This window comes from Salmo salar, chromosome ssa06 (genome assembly GCF_905237065.1).
Source record: "Salmo salar chromosome ssa06, Ssal_v3.1, whole genome shotgun sequence".
NCBI lineage: Eukaryota > Metazoa > Chordata > Actinopteri > Salmoniformes > Salmonidae > Salmo > Salmo salar.
Genome location: NC_059447.1, coordinates 46,827,604 through 46,846,414, shown reverse-complemented (window position 1 = coordinate 46,846,414; position 18,811 = coordinate 46,827,604). Strand labels below are relative to the sequence as shown.

The 18,811-nt window shown below is 43.2% G+C and overlaps 1 protein-coding gene and 1 long non-coding RNA gene across 5 annotated transcripts; both read right to left on the bottom strand.

Annotated features, from left to right (window-relative positions):
- Positions 1–2,139: 2,139 nt before the first annotated feature.
- On the bottom strand, positions 2,140–4,121 carry LOC106607520 (uncharacterized). Of its 2 annotated transcripts, none has more exons than XR_006770411.1 (4): positions 3,107–4,121; positions 2,914–2,991; positions 2,678–2,737; positions 2,140–2,430 (listed from the first exon to the last, which is right to left on the bottom strand). It is a non-coding gene; the product is annotated as an uncharacterized lncRNA (long non-coding RNA). The 2 variants fall into 2 exon arrangements; XR_001329218.2 differs by having other exon boundaries at positions 2,140–2,408; positions 3,107–4,114.
- Positions 4,122–8,951: 4,830 nt separating this feature from the next.
- Positions 8,952–18,642, bottom strand: tmem150b (transmembrane protein 150B). Of its 3 annotated transcripts, none has more exons than XM_045720648.1 (8): positions 17,520–18,642; positions 17,252–17,320; positions 16,419–16,502; positions 14,616–14,675; positions 12,858–12,925; positions 12,582–12,709; positions 11,773–11,950; positions 8,952–9,884 (listed from the first exon to the last, which is right to left on the bottom strand). In XM_045720648.1, exons 3-8 carry the CDS (start codon positions 16,481–16,483, stop codon positions 9,688–9,690), a joined length of 696 nt encoding a protein of 231 aa, XP_045576604.1. In that variant the 5' UTR covers positions 16,484–16,502; positions 17,252–17,320; positions 17,520–18,642; the 3' UTR covers positions 8,952–9,687. The 3 variants fall into 3 exon arrangements, with proteins under 3 accessions (XP_045576604.1, XP_045576605.1, XP_014059872.1); XM_045720649.1 differs by having other exon boundaries at positions 8,952–9,881; XM_014204397.2 differs by lacking the exon at positions 17,252–17,320.
- Between the last annotated feature and the right edge of the window lie 169 nt (positions 18,643–18,811).

Here is an 18,811-nt window from a genome sequence, read left to right as displayed (position 1 = left end):
CCCCCGTGTCCAGCAGCTAGTGCCGATTGGGCCGATGACCCAAAAAAGTCCCCACCCGCGTTACATAGAATCACAATGCACCGCATTACAGTGGGGGACAGACCAGACAGAAGGTCACTCCCTCGCCCTCATGCTCCGACACGACAATCTCCCTCCCTAACTACACAGACTACAGTCTTTTGAACCAGACTTCCTCCATTGTCACATACGCAAATATACCGTTTCTGAGTGTCTGGGTCTGCACACTAGTGCAATTATATAATTATGTGATTGTCGCGCGGGGGAAAAAGGAAAGAGACGAGGGCTTTTGTGTGCCGATGGATGGAATGTGGTGCGCATGGCATTTTTCTGCAAAAGGGCAGTTTTCTTGAACCTTGTGCCAAGGAGAGGAGGGTGAGATCACAGCTGGTGGTGCCCACTCTGTATCTCTCTCTCTCTTACTCTCCCGACCCTCCCATTCCGTTTTCTCTCTCTCGTTTTCTCTTTTTCTCTGTCTCTCTCTCTTTATATATACAGTATATCCCTCTATCTGTCCCGTAGAATTCCAGGTTCGTACCGCTGCTCTTGGCCTTTCACTGGGTCTTGAACAGGATTTTGGGAGTCAGAAGATAAGGGATGGGGCACACTGCGAGACCATGGCTCGAGGGCCTGCGGCGAGTGCTCCGTTCTGCGATAGTGGAGCAGCGCTATTGTTGCTGGTCAAGAGCTGTTAGTGGGATAAGAGCAATTTGAGCCGAGACAGGTGTTTATTGAGATTACAGTAGGCTGCAGCACGGCGTCCGTTTGAATCAAAGTCAAGACTAACAAATCAGGCATTTCGTCAACCTTTCTCTTTTACTGGAAGAGAATGTCTCACTCTCAACCGTTGCAAGATTGTCATCGATGACCTCTCTGTATTTCACTCTGTTTTTTTTATTAGGTGTTATTGCTTTATCAGGGGCCTCCTTTGCCATTTAATGAAAACAGCAGGACCCAAGGTTCTGTGGCACCAGGACTAGTTTAGGAATTCCTCCTCATTAGATATACCGTACACAATTTCAATCCCATCTAGTGAAAATGTCTAGTAATCTATACTACTTAATCCAAGTTATGTTCCCACTCTACTTACAATGTTTCACAGTATTAGGCCTGCAGTGGCCCAATGTCTTACTTAGCACACTATAAACAATAAACCAAGTTTGAAACTAAACCAAAAAAAACGGGTACTTGGGGAAAATTCCCATAGAATTCCAGCATGTCTGATCCCCTCGCCTCTCGTCAAAGGCCCCCTCTAGAGATCACACAGCGTGTAGTATGTGAAAGAATGTCAAGGGGACGGGGCAAAAGAGCTAGGGGGCTTGAGATTCCCATCTAAAACCGATTACTCCGCATTAAAATGGATGCCAAAGATATTTTATAGCGGCAGTAAAAGTTATGAAGTACAAAGAAGTAGAATCAAAGGTAATTTAATATCAACATCTTGTCCACACAGACTGAACTGCATAAAAGTGGAGATGAGTCAAGGACAGGACCCCTGCTATCACCATGGCTGGCCCTATAAGTTACTCAGTTCATCTTAAAATACCCCTAACACATTGTTGTGAATGCAAAATATCTGGCTCGATCAGGGGTATCTTCCAAAATGTTTTGGCATGTCACCAGAATGACATTTTCCCATCAGTATGATAACGCAATGTAGCTCCATGGTGCTCCATAGTGCAGCGCCTCCGGTGGCCATGTCTGTCCCTACAGGGCTGATAGAGAACATCTATGGAGTGGAGTAGAAAGAGCTAAACTAACATTAGACGAGGAGGTGCAACCTAAAATCATGAGAGCATTTGAAGGGGATATGCGCAACTCTTTCTCACATTTAAAAGCGGTGAGTTTCATTAGCTGTTTGAAATAGCTCACAGAATATATTGTACCCACAGAAGTAAGTTGTGTGTTGTGTGTATGTTGAGTGGCATAGTCGGAGAGCGTCTCTCTCACCCTACAGATTCCTGTAACAGTGAAAGCAATACCATGAGACAACCTACAGAGAGAGGAAACATAGCAACCACCACTGCTGTAGTCAAAAGATGAACAAAGATCATAAAAATCTCATCTATATTTCCCGTAAACTCAACAGAAACCAAACAAAGAGGTTTAGCTAAGGCGATGCCGCATCAAAATGAGTAGTATTTTATTAAATAAAAAGAGTAGCAGTTTATTCAACAATAGGTTTAAAATATGTACACTTATGTAGAGCTTCATCAGTCAGAGCTGAATGTTAAATTATTATATCATTATTACATTACTGTTCTGTTTGCTGTACTATTGTACATTAGGGTCCCATTATGATCCCATGCTCTGTATCTTGCTGAGGCCTTGGTTCTGCACGGTGAGCTGGTGACAGTCGATATGACGGAACTCAGATGCAAAGAGGCCAACTAGGAACAAAGAAGCACATCACTGGAAGACAAATTCACATTTTAATTATTTACAAATCTGGAAACGACTTGGTAATGAAATATTGACTTTAAAACAATGAGCCACACGTGTGTATATGGTATTGTGGCGTTGTGGGCTCATTAACATTTCCCAGCATGTTTTGTTAGTGTTTATACCAGTTTAACTGTGGTAGTGCCTCTATTGACATAGTCCAAATACACAGTGGAATTCAGGGTAAACCCTTTACAGTGACCAGCGTCACTCTTACCTGATGTAAGGGAATCTCGCTGTGATATTAACAGTCTCATTTGATACAACGATACCAAACCTGGGAAGAACAAGTACTGTCGTTAGTATATCAATACTTCAGTGATTTTCTGTTTGTTATTTGCACTGATAGTACGTTTCTTATCATCACCACCTCATTGTACCGTAGCATAAGACCACACTATAATTCTATCTAGAGAAGTAGCTGGAGAGGAGACCAGTCTGTTAGATACTTACACCACCCATATCCCCTCAGTGCCAAACACCGCCAAGCAGATTGGAAGCAGCGCCCAGATTATTGTTTACTTACGTCACCTGGGAAAGATGAAACGAGACAACTGAGACACCCAGATACACTTTAGACCAATTTCAATAAAAAGGGACAAAGGTCCTCAACTAAAGAACTCAGGTATTCATAAAAACATCTTACCCCAGGACACTTCAAATGGTGACAATCCCAGAAAAAGAAACACAGATGTCTGCAATGATCTTTGAGGTTTATTGACGGGACAAACAAACTGTCTTACAATCAGGTATGTCAGACACCTGCCTCAGAGCCTTAGACAGGAAACTGTCAGAGGCACCTATAACCTGGTAACGGAGTGTCCCAAGAATAGTCAAACAAAACTAAGGTTAATCATTGTATGTTGAAGTGGGTATAGGCTTGATGGTGCCACCATGTGGTAGAATTGATTAAGTGCAGTACAGCACCTTTGCATCACCCTCACACACAGAGTCCTGTAACAGTGAAAGCAATACTATGTGACAACCAACAGAGGAACGAAACACAGCATCCATCACTGCAGCAGTCAAAACATTGAAGACAAATTCTCCCCTTTCAACAGAAACAAAGATGTAGGCTCTAGGTGAATAGATCCTGTAGACTACTTACTCCGAAGCATATATATAATATAAAATATAATATATATAATACAGGTCAAGACCTGTATTTTCTGCAATAACGCTCAGGGTTGACTGAGACGATGCAAATCTTGACCTGTATTTTCTGCAATAACGCTCAGGGTTGACTGAGACATCATATAGCATGCTGTCTTTCTAATGCAGTGTGAAACAGTCAGTCTTCACCTTCAGCTCAATAGCCTGGCTAAATGGACTGACAAAACAGAGCCTGAAAAAACTGCAGTGTTCTCCTTGGCAGGCAGTCAATCAGTCTGTGCGGCTGCAACGACGGAGGACTGGCTGTGTTCAGGAGGGTGCAATGTTAAAAAACGTTCAGATACAAATCGGTTATGTAGAACAGCTATACTTGTCACATAGAATTGGGTGTCATGCCACGTCTATAAATTGTATTTCTATCTGCAACGTTCTTAATGGGTAGTTCTGAAGAAAATGAAGGGCAGCACAGCTGATGACAGCCACCCCCTGCAAACAGCACTCACCTAGAGTAAATCAGGAAGGGGTGAGTTTCCCAAAGGTATTCTTTATGTTTTTTGAAAACCTACACCCAAGGCTGCTTGTCCTAAAGGCTTGGACACATAGTGCTAATATGCCTATTTAATCAGAAACACTTACAGTAGCACTGAAAACAGATTTGGTACTATACTGCTCAAAAAAATAAAGGGAACACTTAAACAACACATCCTAGATCTGAATGAAATAAATAATCTTATTAAATACTTTTTTCTTTACATAGTTGAATGTGCTGACAACAAAATCACACAAAAATAATCAATGGAAATCCAATTTATCAACCCATGGAGGTCTGGATTTATAGTCACACTCAAAATTAAAGTGGAAAACCACACTACAGGCTGATCCAACTTTGATGTAATGTCCTTAAAACAAGTCAAAATGAGGCTCAGTAGTGTGTGTGGCCTCCACGTGCCTGTATGACCTCCCTACAACGCCTGGGCATGCTCCTGATGAGGTGGTGGATGGTCTCCTGAGGGATCTCCTCCCAGACCTGGACTAAAGCATCCGCCAACTCCTGGACAGTCTGTGGTGCAACGTGGCGTTGGTGGATGGAGCGAGACATGATGTCCCAGATGTGCTCAATTGGATTCAGGTCTAGGGAATGGGCGGGCCAGTCCATAGCATCAATGCCTTCCTCTTGCAGGAACTGCTGACACACCCCAGCCACATGAGGACTAGCATTGTCTTGCATTAGGAGGAACCCAGGGCCAACCGCACCAGCATATGGTCTCACAAGGGGTCTGAGGATCTCATCTCGGTACCTAATGGCAGTCAGGCTACCTCTGGCGAGCACATGGAGGGCTGTGCGGCCCCCCAAAGAAATGCCACCCCACACCATGACTGACCCACCGCCAAACCGGTCATGCTGGAGGATGTTGCAGGCAGCAGAACGTTCTCCACGGCGTCTCCAGACTCTGTCACGTCTGTCACGTGCTCAGTGTGAACCTGCTTTCATCTGTGAAGAGCACAGGGCGCCAGTGGCGAATTTGCCAATCTTGGTGTTCTCTGGCAAATGCCAAACGTCCTGCACGGTGTTGGGCTGTAAGCACAACCCCCACCTGTGGACGTCGGGCCCTCATACCACCCTCATGGAGTCTGTTTCTGACCGTTTGAGCAGACACATGCACATTTGTGGCATGCTGGAGGTCATTTTGCAGGGCTCTGGCAGTGCTCCTCCTGCTCCTCCTTGCACAAAGGCGGAGGTAGCGGTCCTGCTGCTGGGTTGTTGCCCTCCTACGGCCTCCTCCACGTCTCCTGATGTACTGGCCTGTCTCCTGGTAGCGCCTCCATGCTCTGGACACTACGCTGACAGACACAGCAAACCTTCTTGCCACAGCTCGCATTGATGTGCCATCCTGGATGAGCTGCACTACCTGAGCCACTTGTGTGGGTTGTAGACTCCGTCTCATGCTACCACTAGAGTGAAAGCACCGCCAGCATTCAAAAGTGACCAAACATCAGCCAGGAAGCATAGGAACTGAGAAGTGGTCTGTGGTCCCCACCTGCAGAACCACTCCTTTATTGGGGGTGTCTTACTAATTGTCTATAATTTCCACCTGTTGTCTATTCCATTTGCACAACAGCACGTGAAATTTATTGTCAATCAGTGTTGCTTCCTAAGTGGACAGTTTGATTTCACAGAAGTGTGATTGACTTGGAGTTACATTGTGTTGTTTAAGTGTTCCCTTTATTTTTTTGAGCAGTGTATATATCAACAATATGGACCTTTGCACTGCACATTGTTTAAATGTTTGTAAAAATAAATCTGATATAACTGCTGTTTTAAAATGTTTTTAAATGATGTTTTAAATGTGCTTGCACTGAGAAAACAAATGTCATGTTCTATTTTTTTTGACGTGACAGACACTGATGGAAGGCTCAATATTCTCTGTACAGTATGTTTAAAGTAAAATTTTATTTAACGTCAGCAAAATTAAAAACACTTACAGTTACGTAAACCCTCATCAGACACTTATGTAAACCCTCATGACTTGAAAAAGTATCCAATCCTGTATCATATCTTCTTCTACATAAACAGTGTAGTGATGTTTACAGTGTTCATGTCTTGATGTGCCAATTTAAATAATTTCTGTTGGTACAAAAATAAAACCAAACTTGAGAAAATCTTAGATCTGCTTGACTGAATAACATTACAAGACGACAATTAGATTTGTGATACAAAAATCATTATCTGAAAGCCACGCCCCTAATAGGCCACGCCTCATTAAAATAACCTGGATTACATTAAAAAAAAAGACCCAGCTGCTGGGTCAACCCAACTGACGGTTAAAAAAACTACCAATGGTTAAATTAACCCATGTTTGGGTATTCACGCAACCCAACTAGCTGGGTCAAAATAACCCAGTGTGTGTCTTTAGATGTTAAGCTATGAACAGTGTATCAATGCATGGTCATTGTCACGGTCTCATTTTTATTTATTTTTTAACCTTTATTTAAGTAGGCAAGTCAGTTAAGAACAAATTCTTATTTTCAATGACAGCCTAGGAACAGTGGGTTGTTCAGGGGCAGAACGACAGATTTTTATTACCTTGTCAGCTCGGGGATTCGATTTTGCAACCTTGCGGTTACTAGTCCAACGCTCTAACCACTAGGCTACCTGCCTAATTGGCTGTACTATGAAACATCACTCATTCTGACCACACCGTTGGTGCTCTGTGTCTTCAGACGTTGTTTCTGCACGGTGAGCTGGTGGAAGTCGATGTGACGGAACTCGGACCCAAAGAGGCCAAAAAGGACAAAGAAGGACATGACCAAGGCCCACTCACAAATGGCCGCTCCAGATTTGTAGCCGGTATTATGAAGTATAGCCACTGGCCAGTCAAGGAGCAACAACACAAGCAGATGACCTGTCAATGTCTAAACTATACAGTTTGAATATCATTCCCAGCTAAGTGTAGTGTACACCTCTGTTCTGCCAGTCTGGCCAGGGAATATACACTACAGTCGTAGCCTCCATTGTTTTTGTGTCATATTTTCACCGGTATTCAAGTTGATATATTTTGCATAAACACTGTTTAGCATGCATCAACAGTGAGTAATAGATGCTTTATATACTGCTCAAAAAAATAAAGGGAACACTTAAACAACACATCCTAGATCTGAATGAAAGAAATAATCTTATTAAATACTTGTTTCTTTATATAGTTGAATGTGCTGACAACAAAATCACACAAAAATAATCAATGGAAATCCAATTTATCAAGCCATGGAGGTCTGGATTTGGAGTCACACTCAAAATTAAAGTGGAAAACCACACTACAGGCTGATCCAACTTTGATGTAATGTCCTTAAAACAAGTCAAAATGAGGCTCAGTAGTGTGTGTGGCCTCCACGTGCCTGTATGACCTCCCTACAACGCCTGGGCATGCTCCTGATGAGGTGGTGGATGGTCTCCTGAGGGATCTCCTCCCAGACCTGGACTAAAGCATCCGCCAACTCCTGGACAGTCTGTGGTGCAACGTGGCGTTGGTGGATGGAGCGAGACATGATGTCCCAGATGTGCTCAATTGGATTCAGGTCTAGGGAATGGGCGGGCCAGTCCATAGCATCAATGCCTTCCTCTTGCAGGAACTGCTGACACACCCCAGCCACATGAGGACTAGCATTGTCTTGCATTAGGAGGAACCCAGGGCCAACCGCACCAGCATATGGTCTCACAAGGGGTCTGAGGATCTCATCTCGGTACCTAATGGCAGTCAGGCTACCTCTGGCGAGCACATGGAGGGCTGTGCGGCCCCCCAAAGAAATGCCACCCCACACCATGACTGACCCACCGCCAAACCGGTCATGCTGGAGGATGTTGCAGGCAGCAGAACGTTCTCCACGGCGTCTCCAGACTCTGTCACGTCTGTCACGTGCTCAGTGTGAACCTGCTTTCATCTGTGAAGAGCACAGGGCGCCAGTGGCGAATTTGCCAATCTTGGTGTTCTCTGGCAAATGCCAAACGTCCTGCACGGTGTTGGGCTGTAAGCACAACCCCCACCTGTGGACGTCGGGCCCTCATACCACCCTCATGGAGTCTGTTTCTGACCGTTTGAGCAGACACATGCACATTTGTGGCATGCTGGAGGTCATTTTGCAGGGCTCTGGCAGTGCTCCTCCTGCTCCTCCTTGCACAAAGGCGGAGGTAGCGGTCCTGCTGCTGGGTTGTTGCCCTCCTACGGCCTCCTCCACGTCTCCTGATGTACTGGCCTGTCTCCTGGTAGCGCCTCCATGCTCTGGACACTACGCTGACAGACACAGCAAACCTTCTTGCCACAGCTCGCATTGATGTGCCATCCTGGATGAGCTGCACTACCTGAGCCACTTGTGTGGGTTGTAGACTCCGTCTCATGCTACCACTAGAGTGAAAGCACCGCCAGCATTCAAAAGTGACCAAACATCAGCCAGGAAGCATAGGAACTGAGAAGTGGTCTGTGGTCCCCACCTGCAGAACCACTCCTTTATTGGGGGTGTCTTACTAATTGTCTATAATTTCCACCTGTTGTCTATTCCATTTGCACAACAGCACGTGAAATTTATTGTCAATCAGTGTTGCTTCCTAAGTGGACAGTTTGATTTCACAGAAGTGTGATTGACTTGGAGTTACATTGTGTTGTTTAAGTGTTCCCTTTATTTTTTTGAGCAGTGTATATATCAACAATATGGACCTTTGCACTGCACATTGTTTAAATGTTTGTAAAAATAAATCTGATATAACTGCTGTTTTAAAATGTTTTTAAATGATGTTTTAAATGTGCTTGCACTGAGAAAACAAATGTCATGTTCTATTTTTTTTGACGTGACAGACACTGATGGAAGGCTCAATATTCTCTGTACAGTATGTTTAAAGTAAAATTTTATTTAACGTCAGCAAAATTAAAAACACTTACAGTTACGTAAACCCTCATCAGACACTTATGTAAACCCTCATGACTTGAAAAAGTATCCAATCCTGTATCATATCTTCTTCTACATAAACAGTGTAGTGATGTTTACAGTGTTCATGTCTTGATGTGCCAATTTAAATAATTTCTGTTGGTACAAAAATAAAACCAAACTTGAGAAAATCTTAGATCTGCTTGACTGAATAACATTACAAGACGACAATTAGATTTGTGATACAAAAATCATTATCTGAAAGCCACGCCCCTAATAGGCCACGCCTCATTAAAATAACCTGGATTACATTAAAAAAAGACCCAGCTGCTGGGTCAACCCAACTGACGGTTAAAAAAACTACCAATGGTTAAATTAACCCATGTTTGGGTATTCACGCAACCCAACTAGCTGGGTCAAAATAACCCAGTGTGTGTCTTTAGATGTTAAGCTATGAACAGTGTATCAATGCATGGTCATTGTCACGGTCTCATTTTTATTTATTTTTTAACCTTTATTTAAGTAGGCAAGTCAGTTAAGAACAAATTCTTATTTTCAATGACAGCCTAGGAACAGTGGGTTGTTCAGGGGCAGAACGACAGATTTTTATTACCTTGTCAGCTCGGGGATTCGATTTTGCAACCTTGCGGTTACTAGTCCAACGCTCTAACCACTAGGCTACCTGCCTAATTGGCTGTACTATGAAACATCACTCATTCTGACCACTCCGTTGGTGCTCTGTGTCTTCAGACGTTGTTTCTGCACGGTGAGCTGGTGGAAGTCGATGTGACGGAACTCGGACCCAAAGAGGCCAAAAAGGACAAAGAAGGACATGACCAAGGCCCACTCACAAATGGCCGCTCCAGATTTGTAGCCGGTATTATGAAGTATAGCCACTGGCCAGTCAAGGAGCAACAACACAAGCAGATGACCTGTCAATGTCTAAACTATACAGTTTGAATATCATTCCCAGCTAAGTGTAGTGTACACCTCTGTTCTGCCAGTCTGGCCAGGGAATATACACTACAGTCGTAGCCTCCATTGTTTTTGTGTCATATTTTCACCGGTATTCAAGTTGATATATTTTGCATAAACACTGTTTAGCATGCATCAACAGTGAGTAATAGATGCTTTATATACTGCTCAAAAAAATAAAGGGAACACTTAAACAACACATCCTAGATCTGAATGAAAGAAATAATCTTATTAAATACTTGTTTCTTTATATAGTTGAATGTGCTGACAACAAAATCACACAAAAATAATCAATGGAAATCCAATTTATCAAGCCATGGAGGTCTGGATTTGGAGTCACACTCAAAATTAAAGTGGAAAACCACACTACAGGCTGATCCAACTTTGATGTAATGTCCTTAAAACAAGTCAAAATGAGGCTCAGTAGTGTGTGTGGCCTCCACGTGCCTGTTTGACCTCATTACAACACCTGGGCATGCTCCTGATGAGGTGGCGGATGGTCTCCTGAGGGATCTCCTCCCAAACCTGGACTAAAGCATCCGCCAACTCCTGGACAGTCTGTGGTGCAACGTGGCGTTAGTGGATGGAGCGAGACATGATGTCCCAGATGTGCTCAATTGGATTCAGGTCTGGGGAACGGGCGGGCCAGTCCATAGCATCAATGCCTTCCTCTTGCAGGAACTGCTGACACACTCCAGCCACATGAGGTCTAGCATTGTCTTGCATTAGGAGGAACCCAGGGCCAACCGTACCAGCATATGGTCTCACAAGGGGTCTGAGGATCTCATCTCGGTACCTAATAGCAGTCAGGCTACCTCTGGCGAGCACATGGAGGGCTGTGCGGCCCCCCAAAGAAATGCCACTCCACACCATGACTGACCCACCGCCAAACCGGTCATGCTGGAGGATGTTGCAGGCAGCAGAACATTCTCCACGGCGTCTCCAGACTGTCACGTCTGTCACATGTGCTCAGTGTGAACCTGCTTTCATCTGTGAAGAGCACAGGGTGCCAGTGGCGAATTTGCCAATCTTGGTGTTCTCTGGCAAATGCCAAACGTCCTGCACGGTGTTGGGCTGTAAGCACAACCCCCACCTGTGGACGTCGGGCCCTCATACCACCCTCATGGAGTCTGTTTCTGACCGTTTGAGCAGACACATGCACATTTGTGGCCTGCTGGAGGTCATTTAGCAGGGCTCTGGCAGTGCTCCTCCTGCTCCTCCTTGCACAAAGGCGGAGGTAGCGGTCCTGCTGCTGGGTTGTTGCCCTCCTACGGCCTCCTCCACGTCTCCTGATGTACTGGCCTGTCTCCTGGTAGCGCCTCCATGCTCTGGACACTACGCTGACAGACACAGCAAACCTTCTTGCCACAGCTCGCATTGATGTGCCATCCTGGCTGAGCTGCACTACCTGAGCCACTTGTGTGGGTTGTAGACTCCGTCTCATGCTACCACTAGAGTGAAAGCATCGCCAGCATTCAAAAATGACCAAAACATCAGCCAGGAAGCATAGGAACTGAGAAGTGGTCTGTGGTCCCCACCTGCAGAACCACTCCTTTATTGGGGGTGTCTTGCTAATTGCCTATAATTTCCACCTGTTGTCTATTCCAGTTGCACAACAGCATGTGAAATTTATTGTCAATCAGTGTTGCTTCCTAAGTGGACAGTTTGATTTCACAGAAGTGTGATTGACTTGGAGTTACATTTTGTTGTTTAAGTGTTCCCTTTATTTTTTTGAGCAGTGTATATTCCTACATGAAGAGACATTCTCTGAGAATGGAGAGCGCCCCAGTGTTATATCTGTAAGGATACTGGTGATGACCAGGACGGTGCAGATGCTACAGAATGTAGCTCGAAGAGGTCCAACCCAGTGACGGTCTTTAAAGGGATGGGCTTTGTAGCAGAGCCACACCTGCAGCCAGAAGTAGGCCAGGCCCACGAAGAACGCCAAGAACGCTCCCAACAAGTGGATCCCCATCACTACAGATTGCTGAAAGAGAGTGATGAAGAGAGGGAGGGAGGGATGGGAGAGAAGATGGAATGAAGGAGATATTGTCAGCAATTATCAGGGTATAACAATATGTCAACTTTCTATGTGTACATGCAAGGGGTAGAGGATATTTAAGCAATAAGGCCCAAGGAGGTGTGGGCAATATACCACAGTTAAGGGCTGTTCTTAAACACGACGCAACGCAGAGTGCCTGGACACAGCCCTTAGGCATGATGTATTGGCATTATAACACAAACCCCCAAGGTGCCTTATTGCTATTAAGGTGGCTTGCGAAAGTATTCACCCCCTTGGCATTTTTCCTATTTTGTTGCCTTACAACCTGGAATTAAAATGGATATTTGGGGTGTTTGTATAATTTGATTTACACAACATGCCTAGGCACTGTATAAACTGGTTACCAACGTAATTAGAGCAGTAAAAATTAATGTTTTTTTCGTACCTGTGGAATACGGTCTGATATACCATGGATGTCAGCCAATCAGCATTCAGGGTTCGAACCACCCAGTTTATAATAGGACTTGTATCACAATAATACAGAGATATTATAATAGTATTGCGATAACTGCCTTCATCACAATAGTTTACACTGAACTGAGATTCTAAACGATACCTGGAAGTTTCCGATGATGGAGATGCCCACACAGGAGATGAAGCCCAGTACGATACTGGCGATGTTCACCTTGCTGTTCTGACCATAGTCCCTGACCTGCTGAAACCGGATCACCACAACCCACAGGGCTGACACAGAGAGAGAAGGGGGTATTAAGTGTGTGTGTGTGTGTGTGTGTGTGTGTGTGTGTGTGTGTGTGTGTGTGTGTGTGTGTGTGTGTGTGTGTGTGTGTGTGTGTGTGTGTGTGTGTGCGTGCGCGTGCATCTACTCACTTACCCAAGACAGCACAGACGTTGCAGATCTGAGCAAAGATGCAGCTCTGTGGATTATAGGTGCCACATTCACTGTGGAACACAAATTCACATTTCAATTCTCTACGATTAGAAACACATCAGACGTAACAACCTCATAATGTGTATTGGTTAATTTAACAATACAAACCTTATTGTTTCCCCTCTCATACTTTATGTAAAAAATGTATCTTAGTTTAGGATGATTTGAAGCAAAAAAATATTTAAAAAAATTATAGTGTAACTCAATGAAGTTGCTTATACATGATTTGGACATGAAGCGCGAAAAAGATAATATAAGTGCCATTGACATGCAGACAGGTAAACACAACCAAAGCATGGATTGCTGTCATAACTTGTCCATATAAAACCAATGTAATTTTGTAATTTGGGTGAACTTTAATGCTCCATGCTAGCTATCGGCATGCCGCCACGGGTCCTCTCCAAATATTACCACTGCACCATTGAGTACGTCCTGACGGGTTGCATCTGGGCCTGGGACTGTGTGGGTGTGTGCATGTGTGCTAAGGTGTGGAGAATCAGATCAGGTGGTCAGTCCAGTTCAAATGTTCAGCAGTCTGATGGCATGTGGATAGAAACTGTCTCTGAGCCTGTTGGTATCAGACCTGATGCTCCGATACCGTCTTCCGTCCACGACTGCGAGGCCCTCCAATGGGTGGTGAAGACGCCCCAGTACATCACTGAGACCGTGCTCCCACCTATCCAGGACATCTACTCAAAACGGTTTCTGTGGAAGGCCGTAGCATCATCAAGGACCCCACACACGAGCTGTTCAATCCCTTACCGTCGGGAAGACAGTATCGGAGCATGAGGTCTGATACCAACAGGGTCAGAGACAGTTTCTATCCACAAGCTATCAGACTAAAAAACACTTGAACTGGACTGACCACCTGCTCTGATTCTCCACACCGTAGAACACACACACAACAGCTGCTGCTACCAGACTCTTACTATACTGCTCAATTTATACAAATGCACCCCTCCCCCCTTCCCCAATACACATATAAATATTGGACTATAAACTGTGCTTTCCTGTACTACACTTACCCTGAGTGCACAAAACATTAGGAACACCTGCTCTTTCCATGATATAGACTAACCAGGTGAACCTATGATCCCTTATTGATGTCACCTTTTAAATCCACTTCAATCAGTATAGATGAAGGTGAGGAGACAGGTTAAAGATGGATTTTTAAGCCTTGAGACATGGATTGTGTATGTGTGCCAATGGGCAAGACAAAAGATTTAAGTGCCTTTGAAAGGGGTATGGTAGTACGTGCCAGGCTCAGCAATTTGAGTGTTTCAAGAACTGCAAGGCTGGTGGGTTTTTCACACTCAACAGTTTCCTGTGTATCAAGAATGGTCCACCACCCAAAAGATATCCAGCCAACTTGACTCAATCCGACAAATTGAGTCTGTTCTGTGTATGCTAAAATGTTTATTTTATTAATTTACTTTTTATTATTTTATTTATATTTTATTATTTGTTATTGTTGTTGCGTTGTCGAGAAGGAACCTGCAAGTATGTTTTTAATTGGACGATGTATACCATGCGTATCTGTTACATACGACTAATACAATTTGAATAATGTTATAACCTTAATATTAAAGTTATATAGTGTTGATTCCTCAATGATTCCCTTTTCATTTTGATCCATGCCATTGGGAATATTTAAGGAGTACTGTGAGACTGACTTGATTGAAAGACCATTGTGATTCCTACCTGATGTAAGGGAATCTATCTGTGATGTTAACAGTCTCATTCGATACAGCGATACCAAACCTGGCAAGAACAAGAACTGTAGTTAGTATTTGAATGCCTTCGGAAAGTATTCAGACCCCTTGACTTTTTCCACATTTTGGTAGGTTACAGCCTTATTCTAAAATGTATTAAATCGTTTTTTTTCATCATCAATCTACACACAATACCCCAAAATGACAAAGCAAAAACAAGATTTTTTATTTATTTTTTGCTAATTTCAACAACAAAATATGGAAATATCACATTTACATAAGTATTCAGACCCTTTACTCAGTACTTAGATGAAGCACCTTTGGCAGTGATTACAGCCTCAACTCTTCTTGGGTATGACGCTATAAGCTTGGCACACCTGTATTTAGGGAGTTTCTCCCATTCTTCTATGCAGATCATCTCAAGCTCTGTCAGGTTGGATAGGGAGCGTCACTGCACAGCTATTTTCAGGTCTCTCCAGAGATGTTTGATTGGGTTCAAGTCTGGGCTCTGGCTGGGCCACTCAAGGACATTCAGAGACTTGTCCCTAAACCACTCCTGCGTTGTCTTGGCTGTGTGCTTAGGGTCGTTGTCCTATTGGAAGGTGAACCTTTGCCCCAGACTGAGGTCCTGAGCACTCTGGAGCAGGTTTTTATCAAGAATCTCTCTGTTCTTTGCTCCGTTCATCTTTCCCTCGATCCTGACTAGTCTCCCAGTCCCTGCTGCTGGAAAACATCCACACAGCATGATGCTGCCAGGTTTCCTCCAGAAGTGACAATTGGCATTCAGGACAAAGACTTAAATCTTGTTTCTCATGGTCAGAGTCTTTAGGCTGTCATGTGCCTTTTACTGAGGAATGGCTTCCGTCTGGCCATTCTACCATAAAGGACTGATTGGTGGAGTGCTGCAGAGATGGTTATCCTTCTGGAAGGTTCACCCATCTCCACAGAGGAACTCTAGAGATCTGTCAAAGTGACCATTGGGTTCTTGGTCACCTCGCTGACCAAGGCCCTTCTCCCCCGATTGCTCAGTTTTCCCAGGCGGCCAGCTCTATGCAGAGTCTTGGTGGTTACAAACTTCTTCCATTTAAGAATGATGGAGTCCACTGTGTTCTTGGGGACCTTCAATGCTGCATACATTTTTTGGTACCCTTCCCTAGAGCTGTTCCTCAACACAATCCTGTTCCAGAACTCTATGGACAATTCCTTCGACCTCATGGCTTGGTTTTTGCTCTGACATGCATTGTCAACTGTGGGACCTCATATAGACAGGTGTGTGCCTTTCCAAATCATGTCCAATCAATTGAATTTACCACAGGTGGCCTCCAATCAAGTTGTAGAAACATCAAGGATGATCAATGGAAACAGGATGCACCTGAGTTCAATTTCAAGTTTCATAGCATTGGGGGTTTACTTTGTCATTACGGGGTATAATGTGTAGATTGCTGAGGATTTTAGTATTTTAAAAAACATCTATTTTAGAACAAGGCTGTAACATAACACATTTTGGAAAAGTCAAGGGGTCTGAATACTTTCCGAAGGCACCATGCATCTTCCAGACCAAACCCTGTGGAGGGTGACAGAGGCAATCATTTGATGTTTGTTTTGATTCTTGCACTCAGAGCACAAGTGTTCGATGTTTGTTACTTCTACTGAAAGCAAGTAAACATGAACATTTTCCTCATCATCATCGCCATATCATTGTAGCATAAGAGACCACAGTATTCTTCTGCCTACCACTAATAAAGAAGTAGCTGAAGAGGAGAGCACACATGGACGTCAGATAAATACTTACACCACCCATATGCCCACAGTGCCAAACACCGCCAAGCAGATCGGAAGCAGTGCCCAGAGCCACATAATGGTACACTAAGGTCACCTGGGAAAGACACAATTACTCCTTTGTAGTTTCTTTGAATGCCATGTAGTATCCTGACCTGAGTTTAAATACATGTGTATTTAATTATTTTTTATTTAAAATACTTATTTTCTGTGTATTTTGAATCTATTGTCAAATCATTTCATATAAAGAGCAAATTCATTATTTTAAATACTCCTAGGAACTGGGTTCAAATGCATTGGAGTATTTAGTTTTATTTGAGCATTTTCAAATACATGCCAATACTTTCCAAGTATACTTCCAAATACATTCTAATATTCAACTTCTTGTATTTTCAAACATCTTAATACTTAATTTGAAATGGATGTGAACGTAATTGAAATAGTATTTCAACCCAGGTCACGTAACATTAGTATCGGTTGATCATCTGTTCATACACATCTTACAGGATCAAAGCTGATGAGTTTAAAAGGACATTTTGAAGCTATAGGCTACCCACTTGAGAAATCACTGAGTGATAGGAAGAGAATGGAAGTACAGAAAAATAACTGTCTAGTTTAAATAAGCTCCAAGACCCTGCTCTTCCAGACTGTTAAAACCTCATCAAATGACACCCATAAAAATTGTTACTGAAAAGGAAAGTGAGAGGAAAGCAAGATACAGAAAGAGCAATTAGTATTATTTTATTCAACTTGGCAAGTCAGTTAAGAACAAATTCTTATTTTCAATAACGGCCTAGGAACAGTGGATTAACTGCCTTGTTCAGGGGCAGAATGACCGATTTTTACCTTGTCAGCTCGGGGATTCGCTCTAGCAACCTTTCGGTTACTGGCCCAATGCTCTTAACCCTAGGCTACCTACCGCAATAACGACAAAAGACACAATTTGCACAAATAAAGATACATTGACGAGTTTCACGTTACAAGTTAATGTCACACACAGGTACAGTGAAATACCTTTCCTGCGAGCTCTATGACAAGATGTCATAGTAACATACAAGAGAGGAATATTCAAGCCAGAGAAAGAGAAGTTTAGTAAAAAGTGGTACAAACTCACAAGAGGTTTTCTTGTATGTACAGTTGGGAGGGAAAGCTGATAAGCTCCTGATTTTTTCGCCTCTAACTCAATTCGAAATGCCTCTCCCCCTTGGCCTTCACTGTCAAATATACCGTAATAACACCAGTAGAAAGTTACTTCTCACTCGCTTTACCAGGGAGAAGGTTTTATGGTACAAGTATTACGTTGGGTCAGGGCTGATTAAGAAATATGCCCCGGGGCTTAGATATTTTATATTATTATAATGGTTATAATGAAGATTGGTACGAATGACAGTATTGATTGAGGTGTGAAGATGTGACCCAACAGCGTTTTGATTAATTCAAATAAAGTTGCCACAAATCACCATGAATAAAAAGGGTAAGGACATAGCTCATGTTTGAGCATCGGATCATGCCCAAGTGAGTGGAACTGGGGAATTTGGGTTTAGACACATACGCGAGTTTCCTTGGTAATACTGTACTTGATGGGATTTTTTCTGTTCATGTGTGTCGTGTATATCTGTAGATAAAAATAAAAAAACATCGTGCAGGAAACGGCAAAGGTGCCCGAGGAAGAGCTCCGGGCCTGTCTACAGTATCTGACTGACACTTCTCCCTCCCTGTACCATCAACACTCCCTCCACTACCACTGCCTCAACCCACTGTCAGCAGTGGAACACCATCACTTGCCACTGCCAGAACCCTAAATGTATTATTTTTTAAAGCGTATTTGAAATTCTCTTTGTAATGAAAAGCGCTATATACAATAAACCTATTCTTTTTAAATTGTGTAACTATTCTACTTAAAAAAAATGATTATTTTAAGTACATTTAAGAAGGGGTTTGCTATGCAAGACATTACGGTAACAGCGTGGCCAACAATCTTTTTATTTACAACTACTTGCTTGCCAGTAACATACTGTACAAGCTGTGGGCTTCCTCTGCACACCTCGTTCTCGCACACCACACATTACCCTTTTCTTCCCATTTCAGGTACCTATTTTCTAAATATAAACTCTGTCATACATAATTCATATTGTACATCCACAAACAGTGAAACCAAAGTATATCAAACACAGGACTTGATATAGTCTTCTTTCTCTCCAGACTGAAAGCTGTAACAGGGCGTCTGCTGTTGAGCATTAGATAATTCAAATACAAAGCAATAAATGAGTGTAATAATGGTTCCACTGAACCAATATTATCAACTTCATATGATAACACTCTTGGTAATAAAGACTGGTAGGACAAAGGACCTTTGACACCAACCATTTGAAGAGGAAGCTGGGTCCTTTAGTCTAAAAGGTTTAC

What these genes read in the sequence shown, in the direction of transcription:
- tmem150b (XM_045720648.1), bottom strand. Translation starts at nt 16,483, where the DNA reads ATGTGGCTCTGGGCACTGCTTCCGATCTGCTTGGCGGTGTTTGGCACT. An exon ending in GATAGATTCCCTTACATCAG is followed by an intron (nt 12,926 to 14,615) that starts GTAGGAATCACA and finishes TGTGTTCCACAG; the next exon opens with TGAATGTGGCACCTATAATC. An exon ending in CACCGTCCTGGTCATCACCA is followed by an intron (nt 9,885 to 11,772) that starts GTATCCTTACAG and finishes TTGACTGGCCAG; the next exon opens with TGGCTATACTTCATAATACC.